The 22,203-nt window shown below is 43.1% G+C and overlaps 1 protein-coding gene across 2 annotated transcripts in view; it reads left to right on the plus strand.

Annotated features, from left to right (window-relative positions):
- ZC3H12B (zinc finger CCCH-type containing 12B) overlaps nt 1-22,203 on the plus strand; it is a 66,346-nt gene that overhangs the window by 35,771 nt on the left and 8,372 nt on the right. The window contains exons 1-5 of one of the 2 annotated variants that reach the window (XM_072626721.1): nt 23-215; nt 10,907-11,676; nt 15,560-15,699; nt 18,905-19,139; nt 20,045-20,151. In XM_072626721.1, the coding sequence (XP_072482822.1) occupies nt 11,081-11,676; nt 15,560-15,699; nt 18,905-19,139; nt 20,045-20,151 (1,078 nt within the window). In that variant the 5' untranslated portion in view covers nt 23-215; nt 10,907-11,080. Of the gene's footprint in view, nt 1-22; nt 216-10,906; nt 11,677-15,559; nt 15,700-18,904; nt 19,140-20,044; nt 20,152-22,203 lie in introns of those variants that run through there. The other variant, XM_072626722.1, reaches the window with a different exon arrangement.

Genomic DNA, 22,203 nt, shown 5'->3' on the forward strand with positions numbered 1-22,203 from the left:
AGAGAGAGAAACTCCTTTAGTGAGTCATAGAAGTGGGCGTGTTCTCGGGAGAAGTAGCTTTCATAACACCTCCAGGCCGTCACTAGTGGCCAGAGAACCCACATTCACAGCATTTACTCTAGCAGAAAGCAGACTCGATAGGGCACACTGCAGTTCTCCACCATGGATTTCAACAGATTTTTTTCCATACCTTCTTTACCGATTTCAGAGGAAAAGTGAGTATACAACTATTACCTTCTTCTCCTGGGGTATGGAGTGCTCAGCATAGTTGTATGCTTATGGGACTGAATTCATTAGCGGGGTTGTAAACGAGTTCAGACAACGGAGACTCTCTTAGGAAGGATGTTTGGTTAGATCAGACAAATGGGCTTTGAAATCAAATCATTCACGGCGTTTGACGTTTCAAACCCAAGAAATATGAGTGGATGGTAAAGTTCCAGGAACGTGTGAAAAATGTGCCCAGCAAATGTTCTGGCAGACGGGATGAAATGTGGGGTGTGAAGGGAGAGCAGAAGTGAGCGGGGTCCGGTAGGGAAAGTCAACCTCCTTGGAAATGAAGCCCCGCGTTCCAGTTTTGCTGTCTTCGCCTTGTTGGGTTTTGCTGTGTTCCAACATCATCTTTCAACATGCATCTAAGATTCCAAACAACCCCTCACACCTAGGATGCGTCTGCTGGAGAGAGAAGGCTCGCTTTTGGGGTTAGTCTGCTTTGTTTATAGATTAATGGAATAGCAGACTTGAAGAGGCTTGGAGAGATGGAGTGGACTGACATCTTTTTACAAACCAGAGCAAAAAAATCTCTCTTTCTTCTTTGCTGTTATCACCTAGTGTTACTACCTGGGAGCCATTCTCCAGAATGGGAGGTGGGCGGTTAGAGCAGGAGGGGAAAGGAACGGTGAAGCAGATATTTGCCTTCTTCATGGTATAATTATTGTTGTATATGATTAGCTTCATATGAATTAAAAGGCAGAAGGAGTCAGCTAATTTCGGCTTTTCACAGATTGACTCAATGTGAGTATCTTTCTGGTTTTCGAATCAGTAAGAGGTTACCTGATAGTGAAGACTGGATGAAATCTTTGCCCCTCAGTTCCCCCTCGACGTCACAACACTTTGATCCCTGTTCACTGGTCCCTGTCCTTCTTTCCTAACTGTACCTGAGTAGAAAGATACAGGGCGATAAGGCATGCTCACCCCTCAGTAACCCAAACCTAATCAGATTAAGTAATGATTGGGCACAGCGGGAGCTAAGAGGCAACCTCTGTTGTTGGCTCCATTTGATAAGCTTAAAAATGTTCCTAGTGGACTTCTGCCACATCTGCTTTGCTTGGGTTTTACGAATTAAGTTCCATTTGTATCAAATATCATTAACTGATGTGGAGGACCAAAGCTATGGATATTAGAGTCATGGAATGTCAGAGCCTGAAGGGACCTTAGAACACAGAACCTAGAATGTCACACCTGCAAGGGACCTTAGAACACAGAACCTAGAATGTCACACCTGCAAGGGACCTTAGAACACAGAACCTAGAATGTCACACATGGAAGGGACCTTAGAACACAATATCACAGCTGAAAGGTATATTGGAATACAAACTGAACATAGAAGATCCAGTTGGAAAGGAACCTTTGAATTCAGTGTCAAAACTAGAAAAGACCTTAGAAAAAAGAATGTTGGAGTTGGAAACAAGTTAGTGGGAGAACTGGAACCATCACCCAGGTCACCTGCTTCTCGGTGCAGTGCATGACAGCAGTATTCATTCATTCATTCATTCATTCATTCATTCATTCATTCATCCCTCCAGCAGGGGCAGTTAGGTGGTACAATGGATAGAGCACAAGTGCAGGAGTCAGGAGAACCTGAGTCCAAATCTCACCTCAGACACTTGACACTCACTAGCTGTGTGACCTTGGGCAAGTCACTTAACCCCAATTGCCTCCAGTCATCCTGATGGATATCTGGTCACTGGATTCAGATGGCTCTGGAGAAGAAGTGAGGCTGGTGACCTGCACAGCCCTACCTCACTCAAAACAAAGTCAAGTGCAAGTCATGTCATCATTTCTCTGATGGCATGGTGTTCTTCGGCAACAGACGGACACATACATCCCTCCAGCAAATAATCTCTCAGGTCTTTTGGTCCTTTCCAACCTGGTTTCTGGACCACTCCTGAGAGCAGCAACTCAGGACAGAGCTGTGTACTTTCCTAATGACCAGACTTGTATCATACTGTTTCCCTTTACACACTCTCAGTTCTAATTCACTGGCCTGTTGCCTAGTCCTGTGCACACCATTCCATCTTCCACCTCTGCACCTTTGCCTAGGTTGGGATGCCCTCCCTCCTCACTTCTCTGTCTGGAAGGACCCTGGGCTTTCTTCAAGGATCAGCTCATGACTCACCTCTAACATGAGATCTCTCCTGATTCCTCCCAATTTTGAACATTCTCACCCTCTTGAAATCAAGTACTTTGTATGTGTATGTATGAATATGCACATACATACATGGATACATATATACACACACATGGGTACATATATGGGTGCACATGTAGATACCTGTACACACGTGTATATAGATATGTGTATGGATACATATGTGCATGTACATATATGGATGTGTGTGGAGGTACTTATATACACGTACATATGTGGATACACATATGGTACATATGTACATGTGCACATGGATATATACACATGGATATACATGTAGATGTATATATACATACATGTGTGGGTACACATGTAGATATATTGATACATATATACATGCACATATATGGATATGTATATAGATACATATATACATATACATATATACATATGTATGCATATGTATACAGATACATATATACTCACTCTACATGCACATATAAACACATATATACACATATACATGTGTATATAATACAGATATACTCACATATATACACATATACACGTTTTATATACACACACACACACACATTTCGCATCTAGTGCTCCATGTAGAATGTAAGGTCTAGGAGGGTAGGGAATATTTCATTTTTGTACCTTGGATATGGTAGGTTCTTAATAAATATGTATCAGATTGGTTTCTCTAGGGCTAGACTAAGAAAATTGTGCAGTGGTATGGAAAATTCACACCAACAGAAATCATCCCCAAATCTCTTTTGGTCTGTTTGCTTGCTTGCTGGGGGAGGGCAAGGAGGCGGCCTTTGCCTCCTATATATATTGTTTGGCTAACATTTTAATATTTGTGCTCTCTGGGCTCATCATCCACCCAGGGATTGTAAGTGGGCCACAGATAATTTACTATGTGAAAAATCCTGAGTTGGCCCTTTGTTTAGCACCTACTGGAGAGTGTGTAATGGGGGTGGAGAAGCTAGTTTTGAATCTGAGATCATTAGCCCTACTGGCCCCATTCTTGTGACTACTTAGCTCTCCAAACGCTTAGACAGCAGGCTTTTGGGCTCTATGCACTTAGCCAAAAATGTTCTGTCCCTATATAGATTATTACTCAGCACATTTTTAAAAAGAAAAATTCATTTCTGTAGTTGCTCCTGAGCCTGTGAAATTCCTCTGAATGAATGTGTGGTGAATAAACTCTATTTTAAGAATGAAGGCTTGGGGCTGGGCTGGGCCGGCCTGCAGGGAAGAGGAACACTTCAACAAATGTTAGGGGTCCTGTCTGGCCTCCCTCTCTTGTTCTTACGGAAAAACTCCTTGATGGCTCATTTTGCAGTGTTTTTATGTATGTGTGCCTCAGTTTCTGTAAAAGTCAGATCTCCTTTGCTTGTCTTTTGTTTACATTGTTTTTCTTCGTAAGTTTTTCTGACACAGTGAAAACTTAATTGCTGTAGCTTATACTAGGTGGATGGAACATTTTAGAACCCTAGATCTAAAGATGGGAGGGACCTGAGAGGTCATCCTGTCAAACCTCGTTTTAAAGATGAGGAAACTGAGACCCAAGGAGGGAAGGTGACCTGTCAAAGGTTACCTATAGGGTCCTAGATCTACAGCTGGTAGGGGCCTCAGAGGCCAGGTAGTCAAACCTTCCTGTTTTGCTGATGGGGAAACTGAGGCCAAGAGAGGGCAAATGACTTGTCTGGGGATGACACTGATGATGGTGATGTAGAACTTTGAAAGAAATGTTTTTCTTCCCAACAATCCTAGGGGACAGGGATTTATAAACATTATTATTCTCATTTTACAGAAGAAACCAATTCATAGGAGGGGAAATGACTTGACTAAGGTCATACAGGTAATAGGTCACAGAGTGACTTGGGACTTGACCCCAGAACATCTGGCTTTGAATGCAGTGCTCTTACTACCTTCCCATACTACTGACAAAGCCACTGGTACCTTAAAACAAACTCCGTACAGTCTTAGAATTTCATGACTAAATGTGACTTACCCACATGAACTGATCCTTCAAGATTTCTTTTATGTGTTGTTAATAATCAAAAGTGAAAGTACTTGACAGCTTCTGTCATAAATCAGGATGGAAACACCCCCATTCACTTTCATATTTGTACAGTTATTAATTTCTTTTTTTTTCAAGAGTCAATGGAGTTACATGACTTGCCCAAGTGTCAAGTGTCTAAGGCTGGATCTGAACTCCGGTCCTCTGGACGCTGGTGCTCTGTCCACTGCACCCCCTAGCTGTCCTTTTTCATTTCTCTTTACCCATATTCATTTACTTCATTTGTCAACTACCCATAGTAACAGTTGTATTAATGATAAGTATGAGCTCCTGAAAAAAAACAAAAAAGCAGAGATCACATCTTTCTCTTCATCTAAATAAATGAACCAGAGGAAGGTATTTGGTTCTTTGGTTGGAGTCCTTATAAAGGAGTTATAGAAAGACATGGATAGGTGAGAATAACACAGGATGAGAAGGTGTGGAGGGGTCATTCTCTGCTCCAGTAGATGGAGAGGTCTTATCAATAATAGACTGAATCCCTTGACATATCCATGGGCTCTGCTTCCAAGAAGTTCATATCCTGATGGGTCCTTGATATATATTTCAAGGATCCTAAGTCTAGAGCCTCAGAGGCCAGCTAGTCAAACCTCCCTATTTTACTGATGGGGAAACTGAGGCCCAGAGAGGGCCTTTCTTTTGGGTGAGTGTACCTTCTGCTAATCCAAATGTGCCTTAGGAGATGGTCTTGGTGAATTACAGTGGCCAAAAGAAATCCAGCGATGACACTCCTGATTATGACCTCTCTTGAGCTGGCTCAGGTGGGCACTACATTCCAGAAACCCCATCCACCACCATGCCCATTCTCATAGCCTTTACAACTGTTTGGGACCTCCACTGTCCAGAAGCTCTGAGAACCTACAATCCCCTCCATACTTGAAGAGGAAATTGAAGGAAGCTTTAATTCTAAGGCAGATAATTTCCTTAGAATTAATATTCTGTGAAGGGAAATGTCCTCTTCCCTCACTCCCCCACCCCATAGAACTAGTATTCTAAAGAAAGGATCTTGGACCATAAAACAGAATATTAGAACTGGAAGGAACCTTAACACATATAATGTTGGAGCTAAAGTGCCCTTAGAGATCATCTAAGTCAAATGCTTTCCTTTTACAGATAAGGAAACTGAGGCCTAAAGAGAAGACCAGAGCTTCTCAAGGTCACACAGCAAGTTAGCAGCAGAATTGAGACTAGAACCTGGGTCTCTAGTGCTCTGTCCACTACATCAGACTGTTTCCAAAGTTGTTATAGTCTAAGGTCTCCTTGTTGTGCTGGTTGGTTTTAAGACAAATGGCTACTATAATTTTTAAAAATATACTAGTTCAAGGCCTCTGGTGATAAATTCAAGGTCTTATTTTGTTCGCTTACGATGACTCCTTACTACTTCAAAGGTGTGCAGTAGAAAATGTTCCGTTACAGATGGTAGGAAGATCAAAGGATTTGGGGTTTTCTCTTTGGTGGGGTTTCCTCAGGCTTGGACTTTAGTATTGCCTGTGTCATACTCACAACATGGCTTGAAGGAAGGAGGCCTACTTAGCTTTTGGTGTTGACACAAGGGAAGACTGAGCAAAAGAGAAAGCGATTTGATTACTGTGGGTATTAATAGACTTGAGTGCAGTCTTCGGGTAAATCACCAGGGGCCACCAGTACTTCTGAGTGACTGTCACATCTCGTGTGCACCGCCTCCCATTCCTAATGTAAATAAATAATTGGCTTCATAAGCAGTTGCTTTAGACCTCGGTATGCAGGGCTGGCCCATCAAACAACTCTGTCCCACAGACTGCAGAGTGGCAGAGCCAGGCTGGGTTTCTGAACCTTCTCTGCTGTCTGGACCCCTGTGGGACCCTTCCTCTGAATCGTGTTTGAAAATGAATCAAACAGAAATACATAGGATGACAAAGAAAACCCTCTATATTGCAATGTAACTATCAAGTTATTGCTTTCAAAACAAGTTTCTGGACCCCAGGTTAGAAACCTGGAAAATAGAATGTCTCACATACAAAGGAAAAGAATGGCAGAACTGGAAGGGACTTTAGAACACAGATAGGCAGAGCTGAGAAGGGCGTTAGAACAGAGGATACGGGATGTTCAAACCAGAAGGAATCTTAGAACACAGGATACCGAAGCTTAGAGCTTGAGGAGATCTCAGAAGGATGAGATGGATGGGACTTGGAAATTTAGAACATTCGAACTGGAAGAAGGAACTTGAGAACATAGAATTTGGGAGATCAGAGCTAGAAAGTCTAGTTCTGTCTTCCATTTTCCAGATTAGGAAATTGAGGTCCAGAGAGGGGTAATAGCTTGCCCTGAGTAACACAGGCAGCAAGTGTGGTAAATCTGGGACTGAAGCCAGGGTCCCCCAACTGCCAGCCCAGCCCTCTTTCCACCCCACCTCTCAGTGCAGTGACGTTTCGACCAGGACCTATAAATGACTAACAAACTGAAAAGGGGAAACATGCTTCAGATTTTGAATAATCAAGATCGATGGAGAAGTGAAAGTGAGTGTCTCCGAGTGTTCGTGAATACTTTATTAGAAACTTCTGAAGTCATGTGGGGGACCGTCTTGGTTTCAGGGGGCATGGTACCCAGACAGAGAGAATGTCTGCTCCGCTCCACTCTGCTCCATGGGCAGCTTCTCCCAGGCAATGGCGTTAACCCTTTGTATTCCTGGAGGGTTTCCAAAATAACCCTTCTTTACTAAGGGAGACCCACAGTTACCCTTGGAGATTCCCAGATGCTGTTGGCAGTACCACTTCCTGTTTATCCAGACTTCACTGAAATGAGGGAAAGGTAACTAGAAATCCCCGACAAATTTTGTTTGTAGAAAGAGGCTTATTTGGGGCTTCCAAATTGTGGGCCTGTTAGGATTTGGAAGGGCTCTCCAGCTGGGTCTCACTGATGTGAAGGTTTGGGGGACAAGGTCAAATCAAAGCATGTGTCTTGTCAGTGGCTGATATTACATTATATAAATCTGTATCTGTATATCTGTATGTGTGGATATATAACGTGTGGATATGTGGGATATGTGTGTATATGTAGATGTGTTACATGTGTATATCTAACGTGTGTGTTCTTGTGTATGTATGTGTTGTCCCTAGGGATTGTACATGTGTTATACATGTGCATGTATGCAAGTGTGTGCACATGTGTGACTTAAGTGTGTGCATGCATGTGTTTATGTGTATGTGGCATGTGTACCTCACATACACATACACACATATATACACAACTGCTAATGCTTTCCCTTCTAAGGTCGTCTTTGAGTCTACATGTATCTTACGTGGATCTCTTGTATACATGCCACCTCTCATTAGAATGTAAGATCTTTTCTTTTCTTTAAATTAATTTATTTAATTTTAGTTTTCAACATTCAATTTCATAAGCTTTTGAGTTTTAAATTTTCACTATCTCTCTCCCCTCCCTCCTCCCCAAGACAGTGTGCAATCTGATAAAGGCTCCACATATACAAAGAATGGAAGACCTTTGAGGGCAGGGATTGTCTTAGATTTTTCTTTGTACCCCCAATGCATAGCCTGTGCCTTTTGATTGAAATAAGCATGCTTCCTCCAGCCCCCTGGTTTCTCCCCTGCACACGGATGAGGTCAAAACCTTGATTTCATGGGAATAAAGAGCTCCCAGATAAGGAGACCCTATCAATACAGCACCTTCTCTGGAGAGTTAGAGTTAGAGTTTGGTCTAGAATGATTACTCATTGTTGTAAGGGATTCCTTCGTGGGGTAACTCTCTCTACCAGTGCAGACTGGCAACAATTTGGTCTTCAGAGTTGCCTATGGAACTGAGAAGGGCAGTGAATTGGTCAGGGTCACACAGTCATTCTGAATCAGAAGCGAGACTTGAACATATATCTTCTTGGCTCCACTATGATGTGCTGCCTCTATATTATGTTATGTTACTTTGCTTCAAAGAGAATTGTCCACACTTCTCTCTCTTTCTTTCCCAGTCTACAGGTATGAACCATTTCATATACTGTCAGACTTCAAATCTGTATTTGTTTTGCTAAATGGCTTCATTTTCCTTTCTTTCTGGTTTGTCGCAAGGATTGGCTCGATGGGCATGGAAGGGGAAGGGGACAATATATTTGGAAGTGAAGGAGATGGAAAAACCAAAGACATCAATAAAAGTGAAAAGCCATTTAAGGGGCTTTCTAGATGTTAAGAAATATTCTGTTTCATCCTGGATTAAGATATGGTTGATACATCATAGACTATCAGAACTGAGAAGGCCCGAAGTCCACCACCTACGCATATGGAGATATTCTGTCTAAAACATCTCCAATAAGTAATCATCCAGTCTTAGCCCAAACCTAGGAGTCAGGGTAATAATAATAGCAGCTGCTAACATTTCTATAGCACTTTAAGGTATACAAAGCTCTTTATATATATATTAACTCAGTTGAGCTTCACCAAAATCCTGTCAGGTGTATGCCCATTTTCCAGATGGAGAAAGTGAGGCATAGAAAAGTTAAATGACTTGCCTAAGGTCACGTGGCTAATGTCTGGGACAGGTTTTGGCCTCAGGTCTTCCTGACTCCACATACCACATTCTACCCAACTAACTGCTTTATAATGAAAAGAGACCGAGATCCTGGATTCAAATTCTGGCTCTGCCACTCACTGTGTGACCATGGGCAAGTCAATCAACCTCTCTGGGCCTCAGTTTCCTGGTCAGTAAAATGAGGGTTGAATTTGTTGACCTTTAGGGTCATAAGGTCCCAATAAACATTTATTAAGTGCCTACTATGTATGTGTAAGGCACTTGATTAAATGCCAGGGATACAAAGAGAGATATGAACTAGATCCTACTGTCTTACAGAGCTTATTATGTGAGAAAGTTCTTAGTTGTTGCTTTTTAAATCTTGAGCCAAAATCTGGCCCCCACCTTTTATAACAATAACCTGTTGATCTTTGTTCCTTTTCAAGGGAAGGACTTTTTCCTCCCAAGCCCAGTAGAGAAAAGGTTAGTTTGACTTTTGGCTTTGCTACTAGTTCAGTGTTTGACCTTGGGCCAGTCGCCTTTTCTGGGACTCAGTTTCTTTCTCTGTAAAATAAAGAATATGAACTAAGTAATCCCTCAGGTAGCTTTAAAATTTGGTGCTACAAATTTTTTGTTCAAAAGTCCTTTCCATTGCTAACATTATAATGTACAGTTCCAAAGTCCTTTCCAAATCAGACATTCTGTTTTCTAAGGTTTAACATTTTGTGTTCTGAGATCCCGCCCACCTCTGGCATTCCCTTTTCCAAGGACCTTCCCAGTTCTGATGTTCTGTGTTCTGAGGCTCCTCCCAGCTCTGACATTTTGTGTTCTAGGTTCTGAGGTTCCCTCCAATTCTGCCATTCTAAATTCTAAGATTCTCTCCAACTCTGACATTCTAGATTCTAAGGCCCTTCCCTACCCTACCAGTCCCTTCCAACTCTGACTTTCTTTTATTTTGAGGGATCTCCAGCTTAGCCCCATTGACATGAATGTTTGAGGAGATCCATGGATGTTTCTAATATTTTTCAAATGCAACAGTAAAATCCATATTGGGCCTTATTTAAATTTCTGAATTTAAATTCAAAAGTTGTTAATATTGACTCATGATTATTTTTTTAAAGAAAGTTTCTCTTTTTTTGTTTCATCCAACAAGAGGCAAAAGCTCACTTGTTACTTAACATGTTTAATCTTTCTAGGGATATACCATAACACGTTGTGGGGGCAAGGGAAGGAAATGTTTTTGATCAGTAATGGTGGGGCATGGAGAAGTTCCTGAATTCTCATAGATTTCATTGTCTTTGACAACTCTCTGCACCCTCTTTTTGATCTACTCTCCCAATCATTTTACAATTTTGGTCTATATTTTGCTTTCTCCTTTCACTGAACAATTTAGACAAAGAAGCCCCACCCTGGATGGATGCTCTGCCTTGTCTGGAATTCCCCCTCTCTATTTATGACCCTTACAGGCTATTTCACATGGAAGCAATTCTTTTGGCTTGCCTGTCTCTCAGACGAGGTTGTCTCTAGAGGAACAGGGAGAAAGGAGGTCATAACCTTTTGAACTCTGGGCCCAGTTTTAACTAGAATGGGTAGATACTCCTGTCCTAGTAGAAAAGAAAGCAGGATTTCCAGAAATCTGTTCCTGCTTAGAGTTAAATGCCATGTTTCCCCTTCCCCAAAGTTGTTGCAACAAACACTTAACTTCAGCTATGAATTTACTTTGTGGGCAGAAGCTCAGCCTCATGGCCACCACTTAATTTTTTTGTCTAGGATTGTTGGAGCATAAGGTAACCTGGGGTTTTGTATATTTTATTTTGTTTTAATTTAAGGATGAATCCAGACAGTTTAAACTTAGAAATCAAGAGTCCAAGGAAGCATAATGTCTTAGAACTAAGTCTCTGCATTCCAGAACTTTTCCCGGAACATAACTCAAGTTAATTGTTGCATATGTGTGTTAGTTTTTAGGAATCTTTTGGGGGATCTGTGTACACTCAAACAGACTGAGCTGGAACAACAAATCCCTATCCATACTGCCCAAGTACTCAACCTAAAGAATGATCTCGACTATGCAGCCAAAGCATTTTGGGGAGTGAAAAGGAGGAGTCGATACCCCTGGCTGGCAGCTGAACGGGATGACGGTCTGGTTCCTGGTGAAGATGCTAAGGATGAAGAAAAGATCTTCCAAAGAAGGGAGGAACCCTCAGCAGGGAGCCACCGAGGACTGTAGCATCGACTCTGATGACTGGACCAGCTCTGAGAGTGAGCCAGAACAGTTGGGCTTGCGAAATCCCGGCCACCCCCAATGGCCAGAAAGAGGACTCCCCACCAAGCCACACCGGCAGCTCTGCCGCTCCCCTTGCCTGGACCAACCCAGCTTCTCTCAGAGCAGCACCCTGCAGGACCCAAAGCTTGAAGAGGACAAGCAGCCCCCCGTGAGCAAGGAGTACCAGGCCAAAATGGACTTTGCTTTAAAACTTGGCTATGCTGGGGAGCAGATTCAAACTGTTCTGAGCAAACTAGGCCCAGATGCCCTCATCAACGACATATTGGCTGAACTTGTGAGGCTAGGGAACAAGAGTGAGGAAGAGGGCCAGAAGAGTGGAGGGGCAGAACATGGCCACACTGCCAGGGACGTGGCCAGCCCGGAGCTGTCCCTGGAAGACGAGATTGCGGACAACACTGAGAACCTGAGACCTGTTGTCATAGATGGAAGTAATGTGGCCATGAGGTAACGCTAACATTTTTTCTCTTCTCTGAGACCAACTCAGGGTAAGGAAATGTCATCTGTTGGTCATTCCTTACTAACCTAACATTTATTAAGCACTCACTATGGACCAGGCACCATATTAAATACTGGGGATACAAAGAAAGGCAAAAGCCAGTCCTTATTCTCGCAAGGAGCTTACGGTCTGATAAGAAAAAGTCTGTGGTACTAAGAGTCAGGAACGCTGCATTAAAGTCCCAGCCCTGCTACTTGTCACCTGTGTGGCTTTGGTCAGGGTATTTCCCCTCTCTGGGCCTCAGTTTTCCCCTCTGTAAAAGAGGAGGATAACACTTATACTTGCATGAATTCAAGCTGGAAGTTACCTTAGAGATCTAGCTTTTGCCCAACCACCCTTCACGTTACAGGAAAGTAAGGTCTAGATAGGTTATGGGATGGGCTTGTGACCCGTCTATGTGGGCACTGTCATGACAAGAGTACTTGGTTCACTCCAAAGCCCAGTAACAATGTAGGTGTCTCTCTTCCCCAGTTCTCTCTTCTTGAAGATTGTTGCCCCGCCTCTTTTTCAGGCATTCTGAAACTACCATTAGCATACAAGAAGGTATGTGACCTTCTAGTCTCTGCTCTCCCTCTTCCTCTCTCCCTCCCTCCCTCTCTCCCTCTCTCCCTCTCCCTCTCTCTCTCTGTCTCTCTCTCTCTCCTGTCTCCTCTCCTCTCTCTCCTCTCTCTCCTCTCCTCTCCTCTCCTCTCCTCTCCTCTTCTCTTCTCTTCTCTTCTCTTCTCTTCTCTTCTCTTCTCCTCTCCTCTCCTCTCCTCTCCTCTCCTCTCCTCTCCTCTCCTCTCCTCTCCTCTCCTCTCCTCTCCTCTCCTCTCCTCTCCTCTCTTCTCTTCTCTTCTCTTCTCTCTCTTGCTCTCGCTCTCGCTCTCTCATCCCTCCTATACGAGAAGACTAATCTTTCTACCACCACTTTCATCCTGTTGCCCCATGCCCCACCCTCTTGCTCAGGGATCTACAAGAGCTCCCCATTATCAATGGGATGTCCACTGGATGGGAGTTGGGAGATTTAGGTTCAAATCCAGACTGGTGAACTTAGGGAATCTTCCTAACTTCTCTGACCCTCTGACCTTCATATCTCACAAGAATGGAAAAAGGGAGGAAAGTACTCCATAAGCAATAGAGCATGATTAAAATGGGAATTGTTATCAGTATTAGTAGATCTCTTCCAAACTACTATACTTTGTGTATAAGGCCCTCCATAAACTGCTCCCAGCCTGCCCTATGTAACCTTGTGTAAAACTTTTAGGATCTGTGATTTCACTGGTGCCACAGTGACCCTGGGGCAAGTCCCATCACCTCCCTAGGCCTCAATTTTCCCTTCTGTGAAATGAGGACTTTGGACTAGATGGTCTTTAAGATCCCTTCTGATTCTCTGTTCCCTCATACAGAGTAGGTTGTGACCCCTTTATAAAGTGAGCAGATGGTTTTTGACTGTTTCTGTCTCTGAAAAGTTCTGCCCAAAGTTGGTCTGTTCTTATTGGTCACCAAAACCTAGGTTCTTCTTTAGCGTAAATGTAACAGGGTTCCTTACCAGACTCGTAAGAAAACTTGACCATTGAATAAAGGTAGAGTGTGGGAGGATAGTGGCCCAATGGCTGGACAAAATTTAACTAGAAAGGCTAGATTGAGAGGTAATGCCTAGAACCCTAGAATGTGAGAGCTGAGAAGGATTCTGTGAATGAGGATAGCTAAGCTGGATATAAGGAGAGGCCTTAGAACCCAGAATGTCAGAACTGGGAAGGACCTTAGAACAGGGAATGTCATAGCTGAGAGAGACCCACAGGTCAGACCTGGGAGAGGGCTTAGAACATAACTTTCTAGACCTTAGAATACAAAAGGTCAGAACTGGGAAGGGCCTTAGAAAGGAATTCCAAGACCATGCAGCCCAACTCCCTTAATTTTCCATAGGAGATGATTGCAAGCCCAAGGTCAGCCACAGAATGGCTGGACCAAGAAGCTAATTCTCGGGTGCCCCATCTGGGCTCTTTCCATTTCCACTTCTCTCCTTCTCACTGAGGACTCTGAGACACAAGCAGCACATGCTTAGAAATATGGACAAAAATGTATTTAACCTAGTGTTGTTGTCAGTGTATAGATGGCATTCTGTTATCTCCTCAGAGGCCTCCTAGGCTACCTGCCATGCTAATGCACATCTCTTGTGGCCTCATGATTAATGAATCCAGGACAAATCTACAATCCCAGTGTTGAAAGAGCTTTGTCACCTCCTGGGAGGCTGTTCTACATATGAGGGAATTTGTTCACATGCACCATCCTAGTCAATTAAGTGTGATTTATGTCACATGTGTCTATGTGGGTATATGTCAGGGCACAATCTCCCTTGTGTTGAGAGTCACCAATTCTCTGAGACAAAAGAGTCCTTGGACCTTTAGTCCAAACCCAAGCCTCCCATTTTCCAGATGAGGAAACCAAGGCTCAGAGGGAGGACATGGCATGTGCTCAAGGTCATGTAACAGGTTATTTCAGATCCTGGACTTGAACCCAGTTTTCCATGGCCAAGGAGCTTGTATGTACCATGGTTCCCCCAGCTCCCACTGCCCAGTTTTTAAGGTGATGGCAATAAACAAAATCCTTTTCTAATCCATGTCCTAACTTTTTCATTCTCCAATTTTCTAACTACTAAATTCTGTCATGTTTCTCATTCTTACAAATAGCTGTGTAATTAACATTTTACATCTCCTTGCACATTGAATAAACAAGATGCGTGGTTATGAAGGATTCTCAACCAGTTCTCCCTGTGATGGGGCCAATAGGAGGTAGCAGCTGTTAGTGCCCTTGAGATCCAAGACAATTGTTGTCAGTTTCCACTTACAAAAGCTGTGAACACCCAAAACTTGTAGACCTTGAAGTAGTTAATGCAAAGTGCCAGAGGTGGAATCCAAGGACCCTAAGCCTGGTATGTAGTCAGTACCTAATAAATGGTTATTGATTGCTTGAAACCCAGCCCCACCTGCCCCGTCAATACAATACCTAACTGATCCAAATACAGACTCAACTTTCCCCCCACACATGGTTTTTACAAACCCTTAGTGTGGCCTATCGGGAGTATTATTTTTCATTAGTGAAAAATTAATTTAGTTGATGAATTTCATTAGAAATTTCATGAAAAATTCATTAGGAAATGGAGAGCTGACTTCAGACCCTGAAAGCCCTGGTTCTACTTCTGATATACCTGGCTGTATAACCCAGAGCAAGTCACAAGGTACCAGCCTGAATTGGTGAAGGCATTTCTTCATCCTGGAATTCCCTATCTCCATGAAATAACAAATCTAGTTCATTTCCCTTACATAGATATCTATATCTATTTTATACAGTGATATATTACACATAATATCTATAAAAATATATTTATATACTGTTATAGTATATAGAATATATTATATGTGATATATATCTATTATGTATGATAAGTATTATATGGATATATATATATATATATGTATGTATATTCTTTTTCCCTTTTACAGAAATGGACTGTTTTAGAAGTGTGGTCTATATTTTGACCAATAGGCCAGTCCCTGGCCTATTTAACTCACAGGGCCATTAGAAGGATCCATGGAGATAACGGAGGAGAATGGGCTTTGTAACTGGGAGCAACAGACAAATACACCAATTAATTGAAGAGGCATTGGATTTAATTAAAAACAAAATAAAGCTAAGCTCTTGGCCTCCTCCCCACCTCCTCCTCCATCCCTTGTGTTTTGCCTTCCCCTAGCTGGGCTAAGCCTTTGTAACTAAGGAAGACAGAGATCTGTGTATCCATTTGCAAATTGCTACTACCATTCTCCCATATTACTTTTCCTATCCTTTCAGCCATGGGAACAAAGAGGGCTTCTCCTGCAGGGGAATACAATTAGCCGTGGACTGGTTTCTGGAGAAAGGCCATAAAGATATTACGGTATTTGTACCTGCGTGGCGGAAGGAGCAGTCTCGCCCTGATGCACCAATTACAGGTAATGCATCTAAAAGACATTTGTTCCCAAATTATGGCCAAGCTTGCCTTGTTGGCTGGGAAAATGTGTAGGGAAAACAGACCAGGCTGCTCCCCCCACTTCCAGGCCCCATTCCCTGAAAGATCCAGCCTGCTGGCTTGAGGCAAAGGGCAGGCCAGCGAAGGAAAGCTCACACAGGTCTCAGGGCTGCAGACTTCCACATCTGTTCTCTGTCTGCTATGACCCTCACAACAACTCAGTGAGGGACCCAGGTAGGCTAAATATTAGTCTGCCTATTTTACAGATAGGGAAGTTGAGGCTCACAGAAGGGAAGAGAAAGTGTGTATCAAAGCTAGAGAGCAAATGGATTTTGCCATTTCCAGACCCCTTTGACATGTGTACTCTTATTGGATGATTATAACCTTCTCATAAAGTGGGAAGTTCGAGTTTGATTGTTTCCATTTAACAGAAGAGGAGACTGAAGTTCAGAGAGTTTGGGGAGCTGATCTAGGTCATGCAGCAGACAGTGGAAGAACCCAACTTGGGTTGTGACTTCTGGCCCAGTGTTCTTCCCATAATCTCATGATGGAAGGAGAGAGAAAGCGGATGAGAGCCCAAAGGTGTTAGTTCAGATTGCCCCTGGAATACCTCTCATAATGGTGGCCTTGGGCAAGTTGCTGCACCTGACCCAGCCTCAGTTTCCTCCTTTGTAAAATCAGAGGGGACCAAGGTGAGAGGGATGTGGGTAGTCACTAGGTGGCCTAAGGTCCCTTCTAGCTCCACCTGTGATCCAATCTAAATGTTCTGCCACTAACTTGCTGTGTGACTTTCAGTAAATCATTCTCTCTGAGCCTCAGTTTCCTCATCTGTTAAAGAAAAAGCTTGAACTAGACAGTCTTTAAAAGTCCCTTGCACTTTTAACTTTCAAACATTGTTCTGAGATCCCTCAAAGCTCTGACATTCCCTATTGTAAGGCCCTTCCCAGCTCTGATATTCTCTGTTCTAAGGCCTCTCCCAGCTCTGACATCCTGTATTCTAAGACCCCTCCCATATTCCCTTTTCTAAGAGTCCTCCCATTTCTGCCATTCTCTGTTCTCTGGTCCCTTCTAGCTCTATCATTCTATGCCCTGTGTTCTAAGGCCCTCCAAGCTCTGTTCTAAGGTTCCATCAAGTAATGCTATTCTACATTCTTTGACTGTCCAAGTGGACAGCAGACCAAGGGACAGTGTTGAGACTTGAGCCAGTGACATCTGCAGCAACTGGTGGACACAACCCCTTGAGAAGCCTAAGCAGCTGCTTAGAAACCTTGTAGAATGACCTCAGCTACAGCCCAGAAGGAGATGGGGATGAGGGTCCTGTTGGCCTTGCCCTTGATCCATGGAATTATATACAGGGGCTTATATGCAGGTTATCTACTAACTCTGCTACAGTAATGTTTTCTCCTGGCTTCCCCATTACATAGACAGAAGCATTTTTCAGGCGGGTTGCAGCAGCCAGCTACTCTCACTCAAGAGGCTGACCATTCCAATCATTGTTTGTTATAGCTTCTTCTTTCGTCTTCTGGAAATCTTATTAAAATACAAGACTAGAAATATAACATTTTAAATAAAGACTAATGAAAAAGCTCTGCTTTCAAGTATTTAGAACCATAGAATGTCAGAGCAAGGAGGGGCCTTAGAACATTTAATGTCAAATTTAGAATAGACGTTAGAACATAAAATGAACTCAACTCTCTGGACTGCTCCTGCTACTACCACACATGACTTCGATATTTCAGGGACTCATTATGTCCTTACTGTGACTACTCCCTCCACCAATGCAGATTGCAGCCTCTCTGCCTTACCAGATAGCTCCATGAGTGTCTGTAACTAAAAATGCTCTTGCCTGGTAACCAACCTTCTGGTGGTAAGTTTCTCCTTCCTTAGTGACTCTGTTCCTTGGATGGCAGATTCAGTTTGGGGTGCCCCTGGCAGCATCTTCCAAAACTCAGTGGTAGTCCCACATCATGAGGATGCTTTGGAGAAAAGACTTTGTTTAGTAATTTTTTTTTTCATTTGTATTGCTCTCTTGGGTTTTTAATCTTAACTTCATTCCCAAGTTCATCCCTTCTCTTCTTTACCCTTGGAATGAAGAGTAAAAAAGAAAAGTAAAAGCAAGTCTGCAAAACTCATCCACACGTCACCTGAAGCTCAGTATGTACAGTATTCCACACCCATAGCTCTCCACCTCTGCAAAGAGGTGAGGGAGATACGTTTTCTCAGCTCTTCTTTAAGACCAAGTGCAGGCATTGTAATTCCTCATCATTCCCTTTCTGTTGACCTTATTGTATTGTATTTCTTGGGTATTTCTCATTCTCCATACAAGGAGTAGTACAAGTTCACCAATAACCACTGGCTGGTGCTTCCCAATGGGGGAAGGACTCATCACTGTCACTGACATGTACTGTATTTGTCCAGCTTCCTGAGTGAAAAATATGTCTGCACACCCTAGGGCTACTGCTAAAGGGGTCTTGACTCCCTCTGTCCCTGTTCCCACACCTACCCTCCAGCTTTCTTTTACAGCTACAATAGCCTGCTGCTTAGTTACCAGGTAACCCAGGAGAGTGAAAAGAGCATTGGCCCAGGGGCCTTGAGACCTGTCTTTGTGGAACTGGTACACCCCTTCTCTGGCCACCTCTTCCTTTGGAAAATGGGAAGATCAGCCTTTGCTGCCTTCCTCCCAGAGGTCTGCAAGTGCCCACGGAGAGGATGGATATGAAAGTATTGACCTCATTTATAAAGCATTGCCCTTCCTGTAGGCCTCCCCATCTCCTGCCAGGTAGATGGTGTCTAGATTGCCTTTATGAGGAAACTGAGGCTCAGAGAATTTCTGTGAACCTTTGCAGGGTCACCACTAAGAAGTGGTGGAGTCAGAATTTAAACCCTTGTCTCTTCATTCCAAGTCCAACGTCTCTCCATTCCCATGTGTGGTTTATGACTGTCCCATCAATGAGTTGGTTGGTTTTGCTGAAATGCTTTTCCATTACTAGGAATGGTTCCCTGAGAGGGAAAGGGAGAAGGGTAGGTATCTATTTACAAATGAAGGTAACCTAAAAACAAAAGATAGCAACAAGAAACATTTTCTCAAATATACATACATACGCGCGCACGCACACACACACGCACATAATCTAACAATCTTGGACTTCCATTCTGGACTGTCTTATAGCATCTAACCTGTTTGGCAGATCAAGATATCTTACGTAAACTGGAGAAAGAAAAGATTCTCGTCTTCACCCCATCTCGAAGAGTGCAAGGCAGGAGAGTTGTCTGCTATGATGACCGTTTCATTGTCAAATTGGCTTTTGACTCCGATGGCATCATCGTGTCCAATGATAACTACCGGGATCTTCAGAATGAGAAGCCTGAGTGGAAGAAATTCATCGAAGAGAGGCTACTGATGTTTTCCTTTGTCAATGACAAGTAGGTTCTGGGCCAAAGGACCCCAGAGAACTCTATCTTTTATACTTTAAGAAGTTTTTTTAGCATTTCGTTTTCAAAAATTTTGAGTTCCAAATTCTCTCCTTCCCTCCAGCCCTTCCCTGACCCACTGAGAAGTCTAGCAATATGTGAAGGCTAGCAATTATGTATGTGAAGCCATGCAGGACATATTTCCATATTAGCCTTGTCAGAAAAATAAAGAGAATTTAAAAATCAGCAGAATTTGCACTCTAGAGTTCATGGGTTTTCTTTCAGAGTCCAGAAGATTCTTGAGCCTGGTTATCTCTAGGAATGCATTCACACCTTTCTGTTGTGATGATTAAAAAGGTCCAAGAGACAGTTTCTGGGTACTTTAATTATGGTATGAATACGGCAAGCACTATTAACAAAAAGATGGTCATTTCGCCATGTCTCTTAGACCAAAGACTGGTCAGGGTGGTGGGTTCACAGTTTACATGCCCTTTGAAGAGGAGGCGTTCCTGAGCTATGGCAATCAGCTCTAATTAGTTGACACAATGGGAGACTGGTTATCTTGGGGTATGTGACTTAGGTCACTCAAATCTTGTCAAAGAGACATCAATTTCCAAATCACTTGTTAAGACAAGAGAGAGGATCCAAGTTTTCCCTGCCTTGTCCAAGCAAACACAATGAGCACAAATCCACCCATTAGCCCAAACTTAGAATTTTTTTTACTGTCTGATTAAATCTTTGTCTGGGCAAATCTCTAAGAAAGATTTTGATCTTGGCCTGGTAAATCTCTAAGAGAGATTTCACACACTGGTTGATTTCTGGATGAGGAAGTAGAAAAGGGGGAAAATCTTGGTCCTGATTCAATAATTAGTTATGAAATATGAGGTAAATAATTAATTTCTCATACTACCTTCTAGGTTTATGCCTCCAGATGACCCCTTAGGGCGCCATGGCCCAAGTCTGGAAAATTTCTTAAGAAAGAAACCTGTGATTCCTGAACATAAGAAACAGCCATGTCCTTATGGTGAGTACAGAGCTACAGGACTACGTCATGTGTCCAGGAGTCCTATCAATACGCCCATGATTTTAACCCTTTACAGTATACCAAGCACTTTCCCCACAACAGCCTGGGAAGGGACATGGTGTAGTATCATTATCTTCATTTTAGAGATGAGGACATCAAGGCTCCAAGAAATTGTGATCAATGACTACTTGTGAATTTTGGCATTTTTCTCCACTTTGGCATCATTATGAAAACAATTGTTGCTCTGATGATAATTAATAATAATAGTAACTCATGCTTCTCTGGTACTCTAGGGTCTACCGAATACTTTCTCATAATGCCTCTTCAAAGTAGGGTGCGAGGATGATCATCTTCATTTGACAGATGAGGAAATTGAGGCACAGATGGGTAAAGTGGTCAGTGAATAATGCCCTGGATGTTTTTCTCATGTTGATTATTATTACTATTCCAGGAGGGGCAGTGTGGCCTATTGGCCAGCCTTGGGGTCAGAATAATCAGATGCAAGTCTGTCCCATGATACTTGATGGCACTGCGATGCTAAACAAATCATATAACTCTCATTGACCTGGCAACCCTCAAAGACTCTTAGTTGCAGAGTAGTTGCCAATACTTATTGGTAGACCTGCTCCCTAAGCAAGATGAAATGAGGAAGAGCACAGATTAGAAATCAAAGGACTTGACTCCAAATCCTGGCATCTGTGTGACTTTGGAAGGGTCACCTATCCTCTCTGGGCCTCAGTTTTCCCATCTGTAAAATAAAGGGGTCAAAATCGATGGCCTCTAAGATCCCTTTCAACTCTAGATCTAGAATCCAGTATGTATCTTGAACAAGTCCTTTCCCCTCCCTGTGCCTCAGTTTCCTCTCTTTAAAATGAGGGAATTGTACTAAATGACATCTGAGGTCCCCCTTTATAGCTCGACTCCCTTCCTAAGGGCAGCTCTGGTAAAGTGCTCCTCTGATGCCTCAATGTGGTGTACAGGTAACGTTGGCATCTGAAAGCCTCAGACAAGTCCTTACAAGCTGGAGAAGCTTAAAGGCTAGGCCCAGGGGGATACTACATGGCTGTCATACAAGGCTCCTTTCAGCTTGGAGAAGACCATCAATCAGTCATTTTTATCATTTATTCTATTATATTTTATCATTTATTAAGCCCTTACTATCTGGCAGGCACTGTGCTAAGTGTTCAGGATACAAAAAAAGGCAAAAAACAGCCCCTGCCCTCAAGGAGTTTACAATCTAATAGGGAAGACAACATGAATACAAGTTCTATACAGGATCAATAAAAAATAATGACCAGGGGGAAGGCCCTGGAATTCAGAAGACTTGGGGAAGGCTTCCTGCAGGTAGTGGAGTTTTAGCCGGGGAGCTCAGAGGTCAGCGCTGAGGAGGGGGAGTACTGGAGGTCAGCCAGAAAGAATGCCTAGAGCCGAGAAATGGAGGGGCTGGTTGGTGGAGCAGCCAGGGGTCACAGGGCCAAAGAGTTCATGTATGGGAGAAAGAGGAAAGAAGGCTGAGAAGGCAGGAGGGGGTTTAGTCACGAAGGGGTTGGAGCACCAAGCAGAGCATCTTGTACTTGATCCTGGAGGCAAGAGGGAGCCATGGGAGTTTATGGAGTAGGGGAGTGACATGATCTGACCTGCACTTTAGGAAAATCACTTTAGTGGCTGAATGAAGGATGAACTGTAGTTGAGAGAGACCTTGCCCCCATTAGCTATTGCAATAGTCCAGATGTGAGGAGATGAGGGTCTATACCAGGTGGGGACAGTGTCAGAGGAGAGAAAAGGGTGTATTTGAGAGATGTTACAGAGGTGGAATCGGCAGCCATGACACCATTTTGAATATGGATGAGAGATAGTGAGGAGTCCAGGATTTCTCCTAGGTTGTGAGCCTAAGGGACTGGGGGGATGGGGTTGCCCTCTATAGGTTGAAGGAGTGAGGGTTTAGTGGGAAAGATAATGACCTCCATTTTAGACATACTGAGTTTAAGATGTCTACTTAGACATCTTAAGATGTCTACATCCATCAAGATGTCTGAAAGGCAGTTGGAGATA

The sequence above is a fragment of the Notamacropus eugenii genome, chromosome X, assembly GCF_028372415.1.
Source record: "Notamacropus eugenii isolate mMacEug1 chromosome X, mMacEug1.pri_v2, whole genome shotgun sequence".
NCBI classification, from domain to species: Eukaryota; Metazoa; Chordata; class Mammalia; order Diprotodontia; family Macropodidae; genus Notamacropus; species Notamacropus eugenii.